The following is a 22588-nucleotide window of genomic DNA, read 5'->3' as shown; positions in this document are numbered from 1 at the left end:
ATTCACTATTAGGCTTTTAATTTTTCGTGCTTATTTTTTGACGGGTGTCATTTCTCTATTAGGGATTCGATAATGACAACAGGTCTTATTGGCAGAAGCAGAAACCCGCGATGGGTTGAACTTGAATGCCATCTTTAAAAATAGCTTTGGTTGGGAACGAATAGGCCAATACTTCCGCGATCCATTCGTCTGGCTTTGATGGCAGCCCACTTTCAAATGCCAGTTGCTCAAATTCGGATTCCTACAATGAGCACATCCCTCGTTCCAGACAGGAGGAAAATTGAACTAATCTTTAGGCGATTTGAGGATCAGGGCAAACCACCTTATTCCCAATGGTGATGTTTGGTTCACCATTTGATGAACGAATTTTGACTTTTGAGCCAAGACTATCCTTTTGAAGCTACATTTTTTTCTTTTAGCTCCAAAGGATCACCGTTCGTTTTCAGGACAAAATTCATCAATCGGCTTTGACAATCTCACGCTTAACTTTTTCTTTGGGCCTTTTATATACAATCCAAATTATAACGACAGAAAAGACGGTCGTTACCAGGAATGGGCCTTTGTGCATTTGCTGCCACAGTCAAATCTAGGTGACTAGGTGACGCTAAGCATGTTCAAGGTAAATATGTGTAATCTCCGACTTAAAACTGGCATAATAAAAAATTCACTGGAAGTCTACCAGTAGTAATGACCATGTTTCCCATCGACCAGCTAGTGTACACTTGAAAACAAATACACAACCTGCTCAAAATGTTCAAATTCGTACTCATCCACATCGGAGGCTAAATTTTATTCTCTTTACACCAAACATCTTTTGATTAATGGGCCAGTTCTTTGTTTTTACAACACAATCCTATCGTGTAATTTCAGAAGAAAAAAGCACCTCACCTCAGTTAGATTTCTCTTCTTTATCAGATTGGGAACGTGGGCCAGGGGCAGAATCAACGAAGAACTCGTCGACTGAAATCAAGGTCGAGCTATTAGTGATGAAAACCATTTTAACATACATTGAAAAGACTACTATATAGTTTGAATTGAAACTTGAAAATGGGAAAAAAGAAAAGAGTATCATACTTTTTTTTTAATAACGGAAGATAGACTACACAACACGGGGGATAGCTCTCCCCCAATAATCACACAAACAAAAAGAAAAGAAGGAACTATCTACAACCCCATTAGACCCCAACCCATGGCCTGCAATAGCCAACCAATTTGTACCATTTATTTTTGGTTTTAATAAATGGAGTGCTCAAGTCCTAGTTCTCACACAATAAATGGTTTTCTCAAAAAGAGAACGAACTAGTGTAAACTGTGGACATCATTTCACAATACAAAGTTGGGTGAATTCATTTCACGGTGCAAACAGGACTGAACTCACCATTCAATAGGGGCCCCAAATAGATTACTACTCATCAGGAAATTAGAGATCACCTATATCAAATCTATAATAGCATTCTATCCATAAAGATACTTGGATCTGGATGGATCACTACAAATTTTTTATTCACCAATATCTAAATGACACCCATTGATTAGCAAATTTCAAGGTGTTCTTTCTATATCACAATGTAGTTCGGCAGATAACTTGCACAGAAAAAGTTCATATTTCAATGATGGAAAAAGATTAACTTGAGGAAAAAATGTATTAACTGGGCAATCAATATTAAACATAAAAAGGAGACAAATTGTTATTACCTATGTCATCATGTTCTGGGGAGTCGAGCAGAATATCTGAATCAGATGGCAGGAAGGGAGAACCAGGATAGTTACCAAGAGCTCCGAGATCTGTAAACAGTTAAAAAAACATAACATATTTAGAAAATTAAGCAAGATTGAGCATAAGACACTTTTCAGAAGCACAATAAGTCAACATCTCTCTGACCCTGATTCCTAGCCTCTCTTTTCTGACCCTGCCCCACCTCTTTCACAAGGCAGACCAAGTTTGGTTTAAAAAACAATCAGTAGGGTTGGTTCAGGATAAATCCAATCCTTACTGAACTCAACCTATTGTCATCTCTATTTTTTAGTGTTAGAGGGATAAAAACTGAACATACAAAGTTTTAAATCGACCAATTAAGATCAGGGGCAAGATTACCTCCTAAGTTGGACAAATCAGCTGTAAGATCTGAGAGGCTGAAATTCCAGGGAATCTGAGCCAATGATCCAAGGGGGTCTCTAGAATTTACAGAGCTACTATCTGCTCCTAGTTGCATCCCCATCGAAGTTGCAACATCAGATGTAAATTCTGTGTCCAGTGCTGCTGTGTCTACTATTCCTGATATATCTGAGGGGGTAAAGGGGAAGTGGCCACTAGTTGCTGATGCAGGACTCGAAGCCATCTCCGACATGGATGACATGACACTGCTTGGGGGCATAAGTGGTCCCACATTAGCCGTGTTGTTGTCCATCATGGTACTTCAATAAAGAGAAACAACTGATGTTAGCAAAGCTTATGAATAGACATATATACACACAAAAATAAAGAAATCAGTTCAAAAGAAAAACTCAAAAAATGTTTAAAATTGGTATCAAATATTATCAGGCACCTCACGCCATATTGTTGAGACACTTGAAAGTTATAAAAGAGGGCAATTCCTTGTGAGAGCTTTAGTGTGCACTTAAATCACCAATTTATGAATAACACATAGGATAAAGTGATAAACCATCACATGTGATGATAAAAAAAGTATAGAAGTCCTTTTTCTTAATACAAAAACAGTTAGATCAATCTGGGGGCATTTCTTCAAGAAATAAGAGGTGTTGGGCTATGCCTAAGTCTGTGAAGGAGCTGTTTATGAGTTGAGATTGGAGGGTCTTAGCAAGAAAGGCAGATTTGTTTGGAATACTATTCCGCAGGCTGTTCTTTGGTCCATTTGGATGGAAAGAAACAATAGAATTTTCTGTAATCAATCAAAAAGTCCAGATGAGATTGTGCAGAAAGTGGTGGGGAAGATTTGCTCCTGGGTGTTGGTGAATGAGGAGTTTAAAAGTCAGAATGTTTCTCTCCTACTTTGTACTAAATCATGGATGTTCTTGTAATCTGTTTTGGGCCCAGGAAGATCTAGTTGGCCTGAGTCTTATTGTAATTTGCTTTCTCTCTGAATAAAACTACTTTACCTTTCTCCAAAAAAAAAAAAGAAAAAAACAGTTAGATCAACAGATAAGTAAATTGCTTAGACCTGTTTGTAGTTTGTAGTAAGCTTATTTGCACTTTTATCGATCAATAAGAATATTCCTGAAAAGGGTTGAGCCAACAGCTAACATGAAAACAAAAGACCCATCCAGATCATTTTAGCACCCTACTGAACTGATTTTTTCCCCACTCCAATAGGGGGTGAAGTGAGTTGGCTCCACTACTCTAATAAAGCAAGCCTTATCCTGATATGGTTCTTCCAGCAAAAGATCAGGCTAAGAGATGAATGAATACTTTATATAATCAGCATTTAACAAGAGCACTTGATAAATGAGAATGAAAACTAAATCGATCATAATGAATGCAAACAATATGTTTGAAAAGAAATGCCACTAAAAGGTGGGTGATTAAAAGTCGTTTGATCTACTCAGCTATATGAGGAAAGGTCCTCACTCATTCCCAGAATTCATCCGAATGGGCTGGAAATTGCCTGGTGCTGGGACTCCATTTACCACATGACAGCTGGATATGCCACAGCCAATGGAATCATTATGGGGCTGACCTGGAGGTGAAATTTGAGGCTGCTGCAGGATGGGATAGCCCATAGGTAAATTGTTAACTGCACTGCAAACAAGTTGGCATTGAATAAGAATGGTAAAAGAGATTTAAATTCTAAGATACTAGAAAATTGAAATTAATACTTAAATAGAAACTTGAACTACCTAAAATAACTGCAATGACTTTTCAATGATCACAAAATGAAGATTCTTTCCATTTCTTTGCACCAATAAGCATTGATTGAAATCACAACTAAGGTTACTAAACATGAACCAAACTATCTTAACATGAGCACAAACATGAGAACTTTAAACAAAGACCCAAAAGTATGCACATAATTCTTCATGACATTGTCAAAAGAAACAGGAACCAAATTGATGCCAGAGTGATTAAAACCCTAATGAAAAAGGGAATCATTAAATGGGAATTTCATTTGGTAAAGTTTGGGCAGTAAATGCATGTAAATCCTGGTGAAAACAATATTTGAGACTTGCCAATATGCAGTTTTAAGTATAATTTTGTGAAGCACAACCATGTAACGCTAACCTGATTACTTTCATGCTTATAGCAAATAGTTTAGAAATTAAGACTTTCTTATCTTTGAAATATAAGGAATACTTCAGAGCTTTCACTTATTTAGCAGACCATGGTGGAAACTTTGACGTGAGAACTTACCAGGCATTGGGTGGATTCCATTTTGAAGTGGAGCAAGTGGGAGATTTGGGGGTACAGGGTACTTTATCAGGCTACACTGATGGTCAAGTAAACGATTGAATAAAATGATCTGTTTTTTCAGCTTTAGCCTTACATGATATGCCTTGAAAAAGTCAGCATTTTCTTCTTCCAGTTTCTGCCACACTGAAATAACAAAAAAGAAAATAAAAAGAAATATATTAGACGATTCTGCACTTAGAAAGGTCAGCTGAAGAAGACGATCTTTAGATTCTGGTTTTGGTTATATGGTTTGAAGAGTGTGCCTATCCCTGCTTTTTTCTATGTGAACATGGTGCTGACAGGCATGGCACGAGAGAACCACAACAGAATGTAATAGTTAAAAAACCAAAAGTTGAGTTAAACCTAAGAATGTATCAGTATTATAAACATGCAGTGATCAGCTTTATTCAAATCTGATCATATTTGCTCTCAGCATTAAATTATATGTTGAGTGACATTTTATCAGCTGCATATAAACAATGACAATTCTACAGCCCACAACCTCTAGCATGGAAATCACTTATATTAAGTGCAGGCAAACTGTTGCACATGATAATATCACCTAGGCGGGCATTGCATGTCAGCCACCATACACAGAAGTGGCCATTAGGCACTCACCCATACTAATCTCATGCATAGCACATGATGCATCAAGTGTTTAATGTGATACAAATATATAATATGTATTATTTTAAAAAAAATATTTTGCATGACATATGTAGTCAAATAACTAATAGATGGGCAAAACTATTTCAGCAGTCCATGCCTGAACGCAAGAGACGTGGCAAGGGAAGAGGTAAGAGAGATGGGAGGTCAAGAAAGAAAGACTTCAGAGCTGGAATGACTTTAGCATTTCTATATGCAATATCTAGTGTGCAAGTTGGTTTTATCCTTTTTCTTTTAATAAACGGATTCTACCCTTTATCAAGGATTAAATGATGATGATGATGATGATAATGATGGTTCTACCATTTTTATTGATAACAAAAACTTAACTAGTAGAAAACAATGGGATAAGTTACATATGGTATTGAACATCAAACAGCTCCCACTAAGCAATCAACTGCTTACAGACATTAATACTGTACAGAATAATTCACTCTAGAATATTGACTCAAGTATAGCTAATTCAAAAGGACCATCCTGACAGGAGACCCTCTGCCAATGAATTGATGGACCTTGCAAGTTGCAATCAATCTGAACGAAACATTCCATCCAGAAACCAAGATTCACATCTCTCTAGATGAAGTTTCTCAGACCATGGTCCATCCACACAATCTGACATATTTAATAACCATTTAGAAGTCGTCTGCTAAAACTGGAGTGAAAGCACCAGTCTGAGATACTGCAAATGTTATGGTTTCCTCCAATAGTTGCGATTGCTCATTATCCCCAAGTGTACCATGATACTTTTTTATTAGTAGTTGACCATGATGTCAATCTCCTGTAAAACACCCAACAAAGCTGAACTTCACCACTCCCTGTATTGTGCTTCATGTAATGATTGTCTCAACTTACATTTCTCCCAGCCACCCCACAAAGTGAAGTGCAGCTTTTGAGAAAAGAATTAGAAAACTTGACATATAAGAATATGTAAATCTGGATTCTTAATCAAATCAAAAGCACTATAACCTCCATATGACAATCTATAACCATACATCATTAAAAAATCGCTAATTAAAAATCTAGAAAAAGTCCACAACAGTTAATACAACATAACTAAAAACAAGCAACAATAAAAAGCTTTTTAGAAGTTAGTAGACCAATGTTTAGGCATGTCTTTGCTTTTCTACAATAAAAGTTGGAAAACCACTACTACTGTATAAAACACATAACAATATATACAGGTGACTAAAAAAATAAAAGTAGAAAAAAGAAACACACTCAGATCACACTTGCACATGAGCCCAGGCATGTGCCTAGGCACACCAAGTGAGTGCCTTTTGAAACTGCCATGACTTGGGTTCAAATGAGGCAGTGCATGAGGCTCCCACCAATGTGGGGTCTAGGGAGGGACAGATGTATGCAGCCTTACCCCTGACATATACAGAGAGGCTGTTTCCAAGTAGGAAAATGCACCTCGCCTGTGTGCCTAGCTGTGCCTTTTAAAATACTGATTTCTCCTCTCAAATATGAATAGCACCTTTAACACTCTACATGATCATTCCTCTTCTAGTGGGCAATGAGAAGATCCCTAAATAAGCATTGAATATCAACATGAGGGTTACATTGACATCCAAAGAGGTGCATTAAGCAACAAGTGCAGTGGCATAATGGATGAAGAGGTCCTTGTACATGATACACACTGGGCGGGGGTAGCTACCTAGTCCTCTTCCTAGATTGGAGCATCTCATATGTATTTATTTTCATTTGCATAATTTCATGGAGGAAGATTCTTGTTCTAGTGTCAAATGACCCATAGAAATGGTTTTGGAAGGACAAACTGAGACCATCAAGAATGTTCATGGAGCATGAGAAATCAGTCCTTCCAAATCAAATGCCCAAACCCCCCAGTCATTACTATAGGGTATAAGAAAACATCCCTTGAGAAAATCAATTAGGGATGTAGCCACAATGGCATGAGATCCCATGAAGTACCAGATTGGGTGAAGTCAATACAACACAGGTAGGTTTAGTTATGTTGCACAAGAAAGCATTCCCTCAAAACATATATCTTCCAAGCAATGTGACCGTTCACCAAGATGAAATCATGCTTGATAAATATGAGAAGTGGGAAGAATGGCATGCCACTTCCTGTAGCACCTTGATGATGCTCCAATCCAAAGTCAAGAAAAGCTTTGGTCATGCTACTCATAAAACAAATATCACAGGAAAGCGCACATTCAACAAGGAGTCATACGTTTCTTTTGATAATAGAAGAGTGAGGAATCTACCAGTTTTTTCTTATGTCTACTATATTTCAAATTATTTATGTAATTAAATGTTATCCATTGCCATGATTTTTGCATGTTATTGTGCCAAACACTTGTAGGCACCTGAGAATGTTTTAGAAGCACAAGGTGCAAGAAAAGCACAAGGACTTGTAGCAAGGTACAACATAATGCACAAATTTTTGAAAAAAAAACAAATAAAAGAATACATAAAAATACAAACCTAAATTTTAAAGCAAATTACAATTTTTTTTATCAATAACTGTGAAATGTATTAATTAATATTAAGAAGAATTACAAAGCAAGGGGGCTAAACAATCTTAGCTCCCTATAACAGTCTATGAGCAGCAAATACAATTACAATAAACCCCAAAACAAAGAGTTCCTATTAACCCCTTTGCCTAGCTAAACCATCTGCCAGTGAGTTTGCACTTCTCTTAACCCATTTGTACTGAATTTCAACATCCGTAGTCAGCCACTTAAATTCTCTTTTTTCATTGCTGTACTTCCATATCCTTGAGTTATCCTCTTTTAACCAATTCACCACCACTTCAGAATCTCCTTCAATGATCAGCTTACTAATTTGCAGCTCCTTGGCTCTTCGTACCCCTTCAAGGGCTTCAAGAATCTCAGCCCTCAAGGAGTCTCCTTCCCCAATTGGTCCTGAAAACATAGCTAACAGATTCCCACGTTCATCTCTTATTGCTCCCCATATTCCAGATGGACCTGGATTAGAAATACTGCTGCCATCAAAATTCAGTTTAATAAAGCCATTAGGTGGACTCCAACAAGAAAGTGATGCCTTCTTAGCTGAAGCTAAATCTGCAATTTCCTTCAAGTTTTTTACCAGCTCATCTACTGAGAAATCTGCAAACAAAACCAAAGTTTTCAGCCAATGTATCACCCTAATATGGATTACCTCCAAAATTACTTCTAAGATTCTCTCCTTTTCTGAGAATATCCGTGAGTTCCTCTCCTCCCAAACAGTCCAGCATACTGCAGCCCTCATACATCTCCACATAAGATACATCTCCACATGTGAAAGAACCGGAGGGGGTGAGAGACCAAATTCTACTGTTTGTCTTTGCTGGCTCTAAAAAAACCCCTTCAAGAATGGATAGCAAGGATAAGATACAAACAAACTGTCTCCCTGATTTCCCTTCTAAAGCCCAAGTTCCAGCTGAACCTAGAAGTTGAGTTAAAAGGAACAAGGAGGAAACTGGTTCATTTTTAAGAGTGGAAAGAGTGAAAAGACTCGGAAATTGGTCTTTTAAAAGAGAATGGTTCATTTTTAGGATTATTATGAATTTAGAGTCTATGAATATGTATGGACGTTTTACACAAAGGCAAAGAAACATATTGAGTTTTCTTCAGCTTATGCTAGCTATGGTGAGTGATTCCAGGTATTTTCCCACTTCTTTCTCTCCCTAATTTCTCTCTTCTTCCTTCAAGAAGTCATTACAGCCATAAAACTCTGATTGAGAAGACCACTCAACATTTTCTAAGGACTAGAACTGAGTTGGTCCTACATCAGTTGGTATCAGAGCCAAAGTTATAGGCTGTTATCATCATGGCTACATGTAGTGGCAAACAGTATAGGGTCGGTTGACTAATACACAAAGAGATTCATTGATTTCTACCCTTTGCAAGAGAGTTGAAACCCTTGAAGCACAAGTAAAAGAACTTCAAGAAGATAAAAAAGAAGAAATCCAGCAAGAAGCACATCTAATCAATGAAAGGGATGGAGGACGAAACAACAGAGCTGTCCATGAAGATGATAATGGTGAAGATGAAGGATCTGTTAATCTTAGAGGACAACAAAGAGTTGCAAACTGCACAAGGGTACCACCTACACAAGCTAATCGAACCCGAAATGCCCATCTAGGGATTGATCAAGAAACATCGCTCACAAATCTATTTGATGAGATGATGGAACAAGATGAACATGGTGGTTATGTAGATGATATAACCAAGAAGGTAAAGGTGGATGTTTCTGATTTCAATGGAGATTTAGACCCTCAATCCTTTTCAGATTGATTGGCTGCACTAGAGGAATATTTTGACTGGTATGACATGACTAAAGATCAAAGGATCAGATTTGCACGTATGAAGCATGGTGGTCATGTTAAAGTATGGTGGAGAAGCATGGAGCGACGATTGGAGAATAGAGGTGATGGTCCTATTTCTACATGGTCAGAAATGAAGAAACATTTGAGAGACAAGTACCTCCCAATATACTTCCAAGATGAGTTATATGAAGAATTGACTAACCTCAAGCAAGGTACACTATCTGTAGTTGAATACATGTGTAAATTTGATGAATTATCTATTAGATGTGAGACTACTGAAAGTGTGAGACAAAAGTTGGCTCAACACAAGAATGGACTACGGGCTGAAATCAAGAAAGAGATGGTACACTCGAGACTTTGACTTAGAGGATGCCTACCAAATTGCTGTCAAAATTGAGAAGAGTTTAAAGCAAACAAATACAAGGCAATTTATATCACAAGCCGGGGAGTATGCAGCTTGTAAGCAAGCTGGTGGGGGAAAAACTTCTAGGCCAGCATATTCCAATGCCAGCTCTAATAAGCCTAGTGGGTCTAGACCTTATCAAGGGGCTGACTATAAGAGTAAATCAGTTGCTAGTGGCGTTACTTAGAAAAAAACAGCCTGATACTAGCTGTTTTAGATGTGGAGGAAAGGGCCATATGGCTTACCAATGTCCTACCAAAAGCCTTAATATCATTTATGAAGATGGCATTGAAGCGGTAGGTGACCCAGGTGATGACTTAGCTGAAGAAGAGGATTATTCCTTCATTGATGATGATGCTTTAGATGAAGACAGCAACTATGTTGGTGTAGAATTTGAAATTCAGCTAACCTAATTAACCAAACTTTCTATTATTATATGCAATATATAATATATAATATGTAAGATATAGTATATAATATGTAACATATAATATATAATATATTATATATTTATACATTAATATATAATATAATAAAATTTGATTTCATAATATATATTTTATAATGTATAATATATACAATAAAGTATATATTATTAAAATTCAGTTTTAACCGAAATAACCGAAAACCGAACTGAATTTTGGGTTTTCTATAATTCAGTTTTGATTTGGTTTTAATTTTTTTAGTTCGGTTTATTCGGTTTGGTTTTTAACCAAATAAACCGAATGCTCACCCCTAAGACTTATTCTAGAAAGAAGAAGGCCTTACAACAGGTCCTGATATGGCATAGTGATGGTACTTGGGATTTGGACTGAATTGAACACCAAGGGTAATTTTTGTCATTTTATAATTTTTTCTGTAGGGCCCAATAATAGGATTTGATTGTCTAGTTATAGTTTGTTTATGTTTAAAATTTCAAAGTCATTGCATAATTAGGATTAGAGTTATTGAGTCTTCTTTGAATTGGAGAAACATGCCAGTTAGTTTTCAGTGGGTTAGCAGGTCAGCAAATGTTTTGGTTGATTTTCATGCTAAACAAGGGGTTTCAAGGGTTTCTTTCTATTGGGCTACTTTGCAAACTGATTTCTATTTAGCGTGAGTTTTTTGCTTTCATCCTTAAAGAGGAAGTCGCATCTCATGCCTCTTCTTAGGCTGTTTGTATGCTCACTTTTTATCTATTAATGATAATTTCTTTCATTTATATAAAAAAGGCTTTAAGAAGTCAACTATGGGGGGTTAAGATTTAGATTTTGAACTTAAGAAAGCACTGTGGCTAAATTTTGAACTATTAAGGTCTAATTTATCTCAGACTGGATAGCATAAAGTTCAAGATAAAAATAATTGGCTGATATTCTGGTTCTAGAAGGGAGTTATTGATTGGATGCTGCTTCTTAAATCCAACCAAAACTTTTGACTTGGTGCTGATGAGTTCTGAATCTATGTTTCATTCAATCTTTTGAATGCCTATACTGATATTATGATTCTAGAAAGGAGTTATTCTTTCTAGAATAGGAATTCTAGCTAGGCAAGGGGTGAATAGGAATTCTATTTTCTGAGCTCAGATGTAATTGTTCTTTTTCTTTTTGGGTGTCTTTCGACATACTTGGGAAGTTAAGATATTTTAGCTCCCCTCTGTAAGCTTATTCTTCTTTAATGAAACTTACTGTTATTGATAAAAAAAAAGAGTTATTCCTTGCTTGGATGCTGCTTCTTAAATTCAACCAAAGCTTTTGAATTGGTGGTGATTCCTCTAAATAGTTCAACAAAGGTGATGAGTTCTGAATCTAAGTTCCATTCAATCTTTTGAATACCTATTTTGATATAACAAAGCTTAACCTTGGATCCACACAAAGTAAAACAAACAAGCAACATAACTTAATCAACAAAAGGTCTATGACCCCTTCCAGGTTCAGAAATGTGTATAATTATTTATTTGTGTGCATGGAGTCTTTTTGTTTAGGGGTCAGGAGTCAAGGCTCTAATTGCCCCCTATAAAGGTTTAACACTTAATACACCCGATACGCCGGTAGAGGCTTATTCGGTAGCTGTTTCTTTTTTTCAGTTTTTTTTTTTTTTCAAATCTGGTTCAGAGGGGTTGGTTTAAGGTCCATCCACCCCCTGAACCGGCTTAGACCCCTGAAACACCCCCTGTAGGGGCGTATCGGGAAGCTCCCGATACGATATGCATCGGTCGATACTTGATATGGCCCAATACGTATTGATACTTTGAACCTTGATCTCAATTAATAAGAATTATGGTGGCTGTGCCTCCATGAGGAATAACTTTGTGATATAAAAACAAACCAAGAACTAAATTCCATACTACCATAGCTGGTAGCCAAATCCATTGCAACTTAAGTGGACTTACCCAAAGTCGTAAACCCAGGCTCTATTCTTGCTCGATTTAAGAGGGTTTTTACAACTTCATCTTTATTCATATACAACTGTAAGCAACGTTCAATCAAATTCTGGACCTGCAGATATCACACAATATTGTAGAGATTAAAACTAAGAACCTAGATTATGAAAGGAGTTATCCACTTGAAAACCTTTTTGGAAATAAAAAACCTTGCCAAGTAATCACGATTTGTCTTACCAGTTCAATATCTTCACGAGAAACCTTCTTACTATCAGTGCTTGAAATGGGTATTGAACCTGAATCTGCTACAGGAGCCTCAGCAGTCGTGTTATTTGGTTGGTCAATTTCAGATTCATGTGACACCTGAGCTGAGGGTTGTATTTCTTGTGTGCCTTGTGAATCCTGAAGGAGTTCTCTTAAACTTAGTTATATACAACCAATTAGTGAAGAAAGAAAATTTAGAAAATAACTCTATAAGAGGAGGCAAATTTAGATAAGTGGTGGCTATGAATTTTAACTCTGCCAGTGTGAGCTTGTCTTACACTTCAGGTCTCAAACCCAGATAGATGGTTGTGTCAGTTGGCAGTTGGCATTTAAAACTTTTACAAAACTTTTATGGTCAAGGAGAGCCTACCCCATATAGTTTGAATAAGGTTTAGATGATGATGCGGTGGTGGCTACGAATGTTTAAGGACAAGATTAGATGCATTGATGGCCCTATGTCAACTGAGTTCCGATTGGTCACACAATTTGGTCAAGACTTGCTGAATTAATTCTAATTTTTCATAACCCTAAATATAAATTAATCTGCAAGTAAGTAGCAACTACAGTTGGAAAGTATTGGATTCTCAATATCAATGCCCAAATGAATGAACATGACCAGTCAGTACCTGGTTTATTCAAGTCTAATATGATCTATTAAAGCTGACTTATTCATGGCAATGGACACACACAAGGATAGAAATGTTGAAGATTGATCAATGTAAAGAAGAGTAGTAAAAAAATATGATATCAGTACCTCTACAGCCTTCATTTCAGAGTTCAGATAACTGAATGTTTGAACATGTTATCTCTTCTCAGTTTGTAAATCAATCAAGATTTACAATTCTCATATGTTTGTAGCAGTTTTCACCTGGAAAGATAAAAAAAAAAAAATAGGGATTCACATGGAACATGGAAGGAGGATTACTTCATAAATTCAACTAGTAATGTAGAAGCTCCCAGTGATGTGATCATAAATTCTCATATGTATGTATGTATGTATGTAAATAAAGACTTTATCTATCTTGTGAAATTCATTTATCTCGTGTCATGTTTTCCATTTGCTGATTGATCGGATTCCACCACATAAGGAAAACAGTGAAAATTTTATGTTTTAGCTACTAGCTGGAAACTGCAAGGTGCCAACCGATCGAATCCTGCCTGCACCTGGGTTGGGGGGTTTATGGGTCTACCTTCTAACCCAACCATAGTTGTCAAGGCAACGCTTAGGCAACAAGCGCTCATGGAGCATCATCTCACTTAATCACCAAGCTAATTTCTACATGGCACTATGAATTTTATATTCTTAATATTTCGAAAATATAACAATAAAATAGACATTACTAAACTAAAATATTCATTTTGTGAGTTTATATACTAATTTCTTTTCATTATTTTCTTATTTGTTAGGGTTCAATCAACACATGTTGGTATATGTTGTCTTGAACCCTCAAAGATATACAAACCTGAACCAATAAGCTAGGAAGAACTTAAAATTTTCTCATGAATATGTTGGTTTTCTACATTTGAATATGAGTTTTATATTTTTTTTATGAAAATTGTAGATAATTATTAATGAATGATGGTTACTAGTTGCTATGAAACTTAGGGAACTACCCTAGACACCACAGGGTTGGCCCCTGTCACACCTAGAATTGCCTTGGCGCCTTGAAAACATTGTTTGGAAATTGAGCTACTGCTCTCAACATCCACCACTGGGACAAGTAAACCTCTTACTTGGGAGTTGTTTTATTTGATGAAAAAAAAACTAGGTTTCAATGGCCAACATTATTTGGAAATTGACCCACTGTTCTCGACATCACTTGGGAAAATGCTCAAATAGGACTAATATTAACCATAGTTCCACCGTTCCACAGGCGCCAACGCGAAGTAGGGAACGCCTATCGCTTGACTCTTTAATATTAGGCCAACTCTTTAACTTTCATAAGAGCCAAAAATCATATGCACTTCAAATTTGCAATAATCTTCATCAACTACTAATTTTATATTAAAACATAGAAAATCATGGTATTCATAAGAAATTGATACCGATTACTAATTTACATTATTTAATTACTTTGTTTGCAGGAAATTTGCAGCCCTTTCAAAACGGGTAAAACGGTTGAGACATGACAGAGATAGAGACAGACAGAAAAAAAATATAGACAGAGAATGAGAGAGTAACCCTCTTCAGCTTCCAAATGGTTGAAATTAAAGAATGAAGAGACCTTTTTAAAAGGAATACAGTCAGAAAATAGAAGAAGAACTAGAAGAATGGAGAAGAAGAAGAAGAAGAAGCGGCGTAATCTGCTTCGACGTCGATGAAGAAGAAAGGGGTGGGAGACGAATCCCTTGTTCCAACGTCCGATAAGAAGAAGAAAGAAAAATCATACCTGACATCGCCCTGTCGCGCGTCAGATTTCAAAGTTATCGAACCCTAAAAATTAGCAAGAGAAAAATTATAAAAAAAAAAAGACAATAGCGAGAGAAAAGAACAAGTCCGACTCTCATACCGGAAAAACCTGCAACCAATGAACCGGTATCATAAAAGTGATAACCAATGAAGTGTGGAATTAAATAAATGTTATTTATGGGTAGGGTTTGATTGGTCAAACCTATCGATTTCGGATCTCCTGTCAACAAAATTCGAGTTTGGATTGGCTCGCAAAGAAGGCATCCCATTAACACCCACAGTACATCTCAACCGTAGATTGATAACATCCCTCGTACTTGTCACGAGGAGATATTAATAGTGCATGGTAGGATGTGCTCTGGGCGCGCTGAATGAGGGGATTCAATACGAATTCACAAAATTTGTTCCAACATGACGATACCATCCTATTTATGGTGGATCCCATTTTCATGATGAGATGTATAGTATTTTGGTGGAAGAGTATTGGAACGTGTTGTGCTGGTAGAGCACTTCATTAAATTCTATATTGTGGGGCATTCTTATTTTTTATTAATATATAAATTTTATTAATTGAATATATCTAATAATTTTAATAATATGAAAATTTGGGGTCAAATGGCTAATTAATTCATGATGTCATAATTAAGAGGTCGTAAGTAATTCAAACATTTGGGGTCAAATGGCTAATTAATTCATGATGTCATAATTAAGTAATAAAAATTTAAAATAAAAAAAATTGAATACATCTCTAGTTTTATATATTCATCATTTTAAACAAAATGTACATTATAAATAATAAATATTTTTATTAATGATGAAAATTAAATATAAAACTAAAAATTAATCCACAAACAAAATTATTTTTCCATTTGGATGAAGTTTAGGGTCAATATTTTAATGTTTTAGGTCAAATAGGTCAATCCATAATGTTATGATTAAATATTATGAATTTTAAGAAAAAAATACAAAAAATTATTAAAAATTGCAGAAAGTTTTTAGAGCCAGTTGATTATCAAGTACAAAAAGAGAGATAGAAGGAATTTGCTTAAAAAGATGAATAAAGATAAGATGGGAGAAGAATTAAAGTTGGGCGTGAAACTTTCTATCTCAGATATAGGCTATAGATTATTGCATAGGTTATGGATTGTTAATATATATATATATATATATATATATATATATATATATATATATATATTCTTTTTTGACAAAATGTTATAGATTGTCATATAGGTTATAGATGCGTGGCAATAAGAGAGATAAAAGGGATGGTGCATAAGTTATTAAAATCCATAAGGATAAGATGGGAAATTAAATAAATATAAAGGGTATTTTTAAGCATATGAAGTTACAACATCATCTCTCCTTAAACCTCTCTCCAATATCACTTACCCCTTCTCAGCTCTCTTTCCTCCCTTGCCCCACCTAGGCCTCCCATCTTGCCATTTTAGCATCCCTCTAGGTCCTTGACAGCCCCGACGTACACGTTTCTAAGAAAGAGCCCCACCCATTCAGGAACGTGATTAATGGAAAAACTCGCAAAAAAAAATCGGCCAATATAAATTACTCTTACTTGGTTTCTATTTTCCTATGGAATTACATACCAAACAATGCACTTCTCATATTAAGCCTACACTAGGAGCATGACAGCAGGTACATTCAAGTTTTCTTCTTCTTTTGTACATCAAAGCAAGGGTGGCTTCACCCTTCTTTGGATGTCAGAACAAGGATTTCACCCTAATGAAGGGTGATTTGGTCTTCCAATGATATCACAACATGTGGCATCATAGAATATTAGAATAACACCTCAGCACCACGTAAGCATATCTCAGGAGCACTTAGGACACCTCGCAAACCGCCTTGATGACCTCGATACCACTTTGGTAGGCCGAACTGCGAACAGCCCGACAAGACATCAGATCAGCATAAGAGGCAACCTACTTCCACCGATCTGACCCGACTTCGGTTAGCGATGCCTGACGTGTTGGGCGACCTCCTCCTTAAGCAGACTATCGACTTCAACTTCCCCGGTGTAATCACCATGGTAAGGCGAGAGTTTGGTCAGTCTTTGAAGGTCCGGAGATGGCGGTGGGAAAGAGAGAGGGTGTGGGGAAGAGAGGAGAAGAAAGGAGAGAAGAGAGAGTGAGAGAAACTCTTGAGAAACCCTAGATCAGAGTTATATTGTATTGTCTCTTGGGGAAGAATTGCTCTCTCCCTTTTATAGAGAGGAAGTTAAGGAAGAAGTTCTTTCCTGTTAGGAAAAGAGAATCTTTTCTATTAGGAAAGAAGATATTTCCTTTAGTTTGACTATTAAGGGATCATTATTAGAGAATCCTATTCCTTCCGGATTCTCTCCGTATGTGACCCTTTTATACTGACGTGGCATGGGTGACATCATCGTTTGGCGGGTGTTCTTTTATGGAGCTCCGCATGCATAATTTAAAGACACACGTGTAATTGGAATTTATTCCTGACCTACCGTGATTCCGCAGTTCTGTGATGATGTTGGGTTTATTGCAGCTTCGTGCGTGTTCATCGGAAATATGTGTGGCTGGGGTTTATCACAAACCCGCCCGTGTCTTATCTTTATCGCAGATTCGCGCTAACCGAAATTCATCGCAACCTATCCCGGGTATGAGTTCATCGCAATTGCGGATCTGTGATGAACTCATCGCAAATGTGCGATGGGTTCTGGATTCATCGCAAGCGTCCGTATAGTGTTGGTTTACCTTTTGTACTCTGAGGGTCTTAGTGACCACTATATACCTACATTAGCCCCCTACTTATTGGTAAGTGAGAGCTTATTGATAAGTACTTGCCTTTGTATTTGTTTTTAGATGTTGGGGTGAGTTGGTTTGCATGCATTGACTCTAGGAATTTGCCCTACTTTTGTGATTTTGTGTAAGTGGGATGCGTCTTGTGTCTGCAATGGGGACTCCCTACATTCCATGGTTTAGCCCCCTCATCTTTTGGTGATTTCATTCTTGTCAATGGTCAATGCTACACCTTATTTGTGTGTTTTAGCCCCCTAACTGTTGATAGGAAGGAAATTAGCAAAAGACACTAGGAATTACTGTGTGTGATGCTTTTTTCTAGCAACGGGCAAGCTAGTGCTGAGTTTCCGTATTTCAGTCCACCATGGTCATTGACATGGAAGGGGGATAACGAGAGAGCGTATGGGATTGCAATATGTATTGCCTTTTTTTTGGCAATAACCGGGTTCGTGTGGTGTTTTTTAGCTTTTAGCCCCCTGACCATTGGTAGGAAGGCAAGGAGTGGCTAGAGGTGATCCCGTTACTACTTTGGTGGACGCAGCCCCCCTGTATCTTGATAGAATGTCTTTTATGTATCTTGATAGAATGTTTTCTATAAAGAAACACTCAGGTAAGGTTTTGCTGGGTGTGTTACCTTTTCTGTCCTCTTGGGTGAGTGGGAGGGTGTTGTATGGGTGTCTCGTGGACAGGATACCCAACCTCCTTTTGCTTTAATAGAAGGCGTCGCTAGTATCGCATCGGGTATCTAAAATATGGGGCGAAGGAAAGCCCCCCATTTATTGTGCGAGATTTTGGACCATGTGCATAGGGAAGTGTATTTGATCCTTTTTGTAGAAGGATGTGAATTCTGTCAAAAATATGTACCATTGCATCATAAATGTGCCAATTTCTAAGTGCTTTTGCGCTAGTGCTTTTATTGTGGTGTTAGTGGGCTATTGGCCTTAGCGTATTATGTTCGGGTTTTGATGCATAGTGAATTTAAATGTAGAGGAAATTTTTCTCATTGTATTAGAACTTCCAAATGAAAGAACCTTCGCAACGACTTCCGAGAGAATTTTGTCATTCGTTTAGAATTTTCGATCTTGTAATAAAACTTTATCGCATATTAATTTGTAAGAAAGAGTCTAAATCAAGGTTATAGGTAGTATGGTTTAGAAAGTCACGTGGTCTGTGAATTTTTGTCGCAACTTGTATTAGCGCAAATGTCGAATGGTAATCAAATCATTTAAGGTGGGTCGTTTTGTGCACTCCGTCACAAATAAGCATGCTTCATAAGTATTATAGGAGTTAATCATAATCGAACACCATTGCGAGTGTAATCAACCATTAATTGCGAACTACTATAAAAGGAAATCGTGCGTGCTCCTTAGTTTGGAGGCTCAACGCAAGTGTTAAACATTGTTGAGAAGAAAGAAAGTTGCAAGTGTCCACTGACATTGGAAGGGACCACACAGGAGTTTGTAGGTAACATTGGAAATAATAGGATTCAAGTATTTCAAGGTCGAGTGCCCGTTGGATTCTATTGTAACAAGTATCGGCACATGCATAGTTAACTTTATCGCATATCAAACAATGTTATTCAACATATGCAATACTATCAGGTGCGATAACGTTATGTAAAATGAGTACATGATAAATGTGTTCATAGAGAAGAGTTGTCCCGATATCTAAACATTATCAAATGCAAAAGACCAACATATGGCAGGAATGAGTTGTGGGGTGAGCATTAAGATTCGTATTTATAAAGAAGGGAAGTTAAGCTACATTGCAGTTTTTGCCACCGATACAAGGATCGAGGGTTGTCGTGTCTTAGGAAGACAAGGCCCTTCATGGGTGTTACAATTGGGGTTCGGTCATAGTATAAATAATTAGCATAAGTTAGAGTTTCATCGCAACCATGTTTGGAAAATGAAGTGTTGTTTTAAAGCGAAGTGTTATTGTCAATGCAGGACGGGTGAAGTTTGTCTTCCCCTAGTTTGTCGCAGTTAGACGGTGTATCTGTGTTTATAAATTGGATAGGAGTCATACCTGTTGTCGATGAAGCCCACCAGCGGTTACATGGAGGTGTGGCTGCGCCTGGGGCCGCTAGGGCTTTGGTTGTGCCTAGGATTTCTAGGGCTTTGGTCATGCCTGGGTTTGACAAGGCTTTGTTTGTGCCTGCGGTTGCCAGGGCTTTTGTCTGTGCCTGGGCTTGCTAGGGCTTAGTTTGTGCTTGGTGTTCCTAGGGCTTTTGTCTGTGCTTGGGGAAGGGCTTTATTTGTGCTTGGGGTTGCCAGGGCTTTATTTGTGCCTAGGGTTGCTAGGGCTTAGTAAAGTGTTTGGGGTTGCCGGGGCCTTCGCATGGAGCATTCGGTATAGAGTGCCCGAGGTTGCTAGGGCTTTGAGCTGCGCCTGGGGTTGCCAAGGCCTTCGCATGGAGCATGCAGTATAGAGTGCCTGGGGTTGTCGGGGCTTTGAGCCGTGCCTGGGGTTGCCAAGGCCTTCGCATGGAGCATGCGGTATAGAGTGTTTGGGATTGCCGGGGCTTTGAGAGCTATATATATATATAAAGAAGTGTGGTCAATATTCATCGCATCAATCAAAATGTATTCATTAGCAACAACTATATCATGCTATTCAGAATGTATTAGTGTATCATAACATCATTGCAAGACTCAGAATACATTGCAAGATATGTAATGAATGCGTCAAAACTCATTTCAAAATTTGTTAATTTAACTCGAAGTCATATTTACTGAATAAAGAAAAATCATGTCTTAAAACCATGCTTTTGAGAAACAATGATAAAATTCCAGAGCTAAATAATAACATATTTTACATATCTTAAAAGATGGCATTAAAAGCATTTTTCTTGGGAATAACTATTTGAATGGGAAAACCTTACTGAAATAGTGTTTTCAAATGACGTGCTTTGAAGGTTACCTAGAAAAAAATATCTTTAGAAAACTCAAAGGTAAAGCCTAAATCATGTAGTTTCAAAGGAATGATTTCAAATCTAGAAAATGAGTAACAATCCACTAGAAGCAAACCTTCCAAGTGATGGTGATTTTAGTGTAAAACCTCGAAACGGATTTTTGTCCTCACATAAATTCCTAACCACTAGATGCTAAGGTGCAAAACACATTAACAAAACAAAAATGATAGTTTCTATTAATAGTCCCAATGAATAAAAAATAATGATAATTTCTATTTATTGCAAAAGCAAAACAAAGTACATAAGAGCATATATCAATAAGCTACACTAACTCGGTTGATAGAATTAATTGGTTAAAGTCAGATTTGGGTTAGACCCACCCATCAGAGTCACAAGTGGGTAAATGGTATAGAGTCACTAATTTTGGGCAGATTATCAACAAAAGTTTGAAAGACTGAGTATTATCATATCGTAGCATTGGACCGTAATTTAAATATCGATAAGAAAAATAATCAAGAAAATAAATAAAACATCTTTTCAAAGTCTGACAAAAAGAAGCTTCACCAAATTACATAAATAAAATGACATTTCGAAATCGAACAATAAGGTTGTGAGCGTCAGAAAAAAAGCACTCGCCACTTGGGCTGGAAATGCCATCAGTTTAAGAAATGGAGGTGATGGGACTTCTGAGAGTGATTTTCGAAATGTTTTGTTTTAATAGTGACTCCAAAGCCCAAGGCACCGGTCCAAGTAGTCCGGATAAGATTCGGATGGGAGAAGGAAGAGGTTAGGCACCCCTTTCCAGGGTCTAGAGGTGGGGTTCACATAAGGGTGAGCAAAAAAAGTCAAAAAACCGAACCGACCGAAACCGAACCAAAAAACCGATTAACAGAACCAGTTGATTCGGTGATTTTAAAAAACCGAAGGTACCGGTTCGGTTTTGGTTAACCAATTTAAAAAACCGGCGGTTAATCGAACCGACCGGTATACATGTTTTTATATATATTTTTATATATTTATGTGTATTATATATTATATGTATTTGATATATTATAAATTAATAAATATGCATTATATATAAAATATATATATTTATAATATATTATTTATTATTTATTATTTAAAATATAATATTATATATATATATTTATATATATTCTTATAATAAATATTATAAAGTCAAAAAATAAAAAAATCGATGAACCGAACTGTTGGTTAACCAAACCGGTCAACCGATTAACTGACTAATTTCGGTTCGGTTTTGATTACCAGTTTTCAAAAACCCGTACTACCGGTTCAGTAAAAAAAAAAGGCCCACCCGAACCGTGAGCACCCCTAGGTTCACATAGTATCTCAAACAAGGAAACGACAATTGTTTAAGCAAACCTAAAAAAGAACAGAGAAAACCACAAGAATAGTTATCATAAAAAAAGGTGCCTATTTTGTTTACCTTTTTTATTTTCCTCTTTATCTTTACATTTATTTTTATTGCTACATTTTTTTTATTTACTTTTTTTTTGTTTTCTCACTGCACACTATTTGTTATTTAATTGATCACTAGCCTACTTTTCTCTTCTAATCTTCCCAGATTCTCCAATGTATTTTATCTGCCAAGCTAGTCATTGGGATTCATAGATTAAATTCGTTATCATACCTTTATTATTTTTCTTAATCACTTATTGTCCATTATTATTGTTGCTGTTATTTTTCTTTTGTTGTAGGATTACACCACTTTCTCTAACCAACATCCCCTTACATCTAGTCTAATCTGCCAACATATTCAATTTATCTCTCTCAGTTATGGTATAAGGCTGAGTAGCATCCTCACTGAGGTTAGCGGGAGATAGGAAAAGAGCTTCATAATTTTCTTTTCTTTATTTATTTGTTTATCGGATCAGATTGCTTTGTCTGAGCCATTGACAAAGTTCAAGTTTCAAAGGAGGAGGAATAATATACTAGAATTCCTTAATTTCTGGGTGACTAGAACTAACTAACTATCCAAGGTATAAAATTTTAAAACGACTAGAATTTTTCTTCCTTAAGTCAGAGGGATGCTAGGCACATTTACTGAATTAATTTTGTAGCTTATTATCTTATAG

General features: G+C 36.7%; 1 protein-coding gene across 3 annotated transcripts; it reads right to left on the bottom strand.

The window, feature by feature from the left end:
- Window positions 1-635: 635 nt before the first annotated feature.
- Window positions 636-14982, bottom strand: LOC104600377 (uncharacterized). Of its 3 annotated transcripts, XM_010263287.3 has the most exons (10): window positions 14902-14982; window positions 14782-14825; window positions 13146-13259; window positions 12365-12529; window positions 12137-12242; window positions 4367-4549; window positions 3587-3752; window positions 2096-2415; window positions 1696-1785; window positions 636-960 (listed from the first exon to the last, which is right to left on the bottom strand). In XM_010263287.3, the coding sequence occupies exons 3-10, from the start codon at window positions 13158-13160 to the stop codon at window positions 890-892; spliced, it is 1116 nt and encodes a 371-aa protein (XP_010261589.1). In that variant the 5' UTR covers window positions 13161-13259; window positions 14782-14825; window positions 14902-14982; the 3' UTR covers window positions 636-889. The 3 variants fall into 3 exon arrangements, with proteins under 3 accessions (XP_010261589.1, XP_088751536.1, XP_088751535.1); XM_088895410.1 differs by lacking the exon at window positions 14902-14982 and having other exon boundaries at window positions 14617-14793; XM_088895409.1 differs by lacking the exons at window positions 14782-14825; window positions 14902-14982 and adding an exon at window positions 14574-14689.
- Between the last annotated feature and the right edge of the window lie 7606 nt (window positions 14983-22588).

Source organism: Nelumbo nucifera, chromosome 1 (genome assembly GCF_055504915.1).
Source record: "Nelumbo nucifera cultivar China Antique chromosome 1, China Antique-T2T, whole genome shotgun sequence".
Lineage (NCBI taxonomy): Eukaryota > Viridiplantae > Streptophyta > Magnoliopsida > Proteales > Nelumbonaceae > Nelumbo > Nelumbo nucifera.
The sequence above is the reverse complement of the archived record's forward strand: the minus strand, read 5'-3'. Positions and strand labels throughout refer to the sequence as shown.

What these genes read in the sequence shown, in the direction of transcription:
- LOC104600377 (XM_010263287.3), bottom strand. An exon ending in GCCTGGGTTTACGACTTTGG is followed by an intron (nt 4,550 to 12,136) that starts GTAAGTCCACTT and finishes TTGTTATTTCAG; the next exon opens with TGTGGCAGAAACTGGAAGAA. An exon ending in CGGATGAATTCTGGGAATGA is followed by an intron (nt 2,416 to 3,586) that starts GTGAGGACCTTT and finishes TCTTTATTGAAG; the next exon opens with TACCATGATGGACAACAACA.